The sequence below is a fragment of the Penaeus monodon genome, chromosome 29 (genome assembly GCF_015228065.2).
Source record: "Penaeus monodon isolate SGIC_2016 chromosome 29, NSTDA_Pmon_1, whole genome shotgun sequence".
Classification (NCBI taxonomy): Eukaryota; Metazoa; Arthropoda; class Malacostraca; order Decapoda; family Penaeidae; genus Penaeus; species Penaeus monodon.
The window spans coordinates 38587118-38587560 of record NC_051414.1 but is presented as its reverse complement, the minus strand read 5'-3'; the positions used below and the strand labels follow the sequence as shown (position 1 = coordinate 38587560).

The 443-nt window shown below is 65.7% G+C and overlaps 1 protein-coding gene across 1 annotated transcript in view; it reads left to right on the top strand.

The window, feature by feature from the left end:
- Positions 1-443, top strand: part of LOC119592247 (netrin receptor UNC5C-like) — a gene marked incomplete at its 5' end in the record, with an annotated part of 58872 nt that overhangs the window by 55989 nt on the left and 2440 nt on the right. Inside the window, 1 exon segment of the mRNA XM_037941083.1 lies at positions 151-423. Within this exon segment, the coding sequence (XP_037797011.1) occupies positions 151-423 (273 nt within the window).

Genomic DNA, 443 nt, shown 5'->3' with positions numbered 1-443 from the left:
ATCTGTATAGTCGCCTCCTATTTTTACTGACTTTATTTTGCCTTTCCATTTTCCCATATTTACGTCGCTGCCTCCCCTCCACCAAGCCCGACGGCAACCTCGCCGAGCCCGAACCCCTTGTAACTCTCGCCCTTCCGCCTCCTCCCGCAGACGCTGCTGAGCCCCGTGGTGAGCTGCGGCCCCACCAGCGTGAACCTCCTGAAGCCGGCCGTGCTGTCGTTCGAGCACTGCGCCTCCCTGCAGCACGCTGCCTGGCAGATCCACGTGTTCGCCTCGCCGGCCCCGCCCCCCGTCGGCACCGTCTCGTCCGCCTCGTCAGCGTCCACGTCGAGCTTCTTCGGCGACGAGCCCTGGGCGCGCCTCATCACCATCGGCGAGGAGCGCATCGACACGCCCGTCTTCACGCAGCTCGACGGCGCGCAGGTCGGGAGTCGGATCTGCGC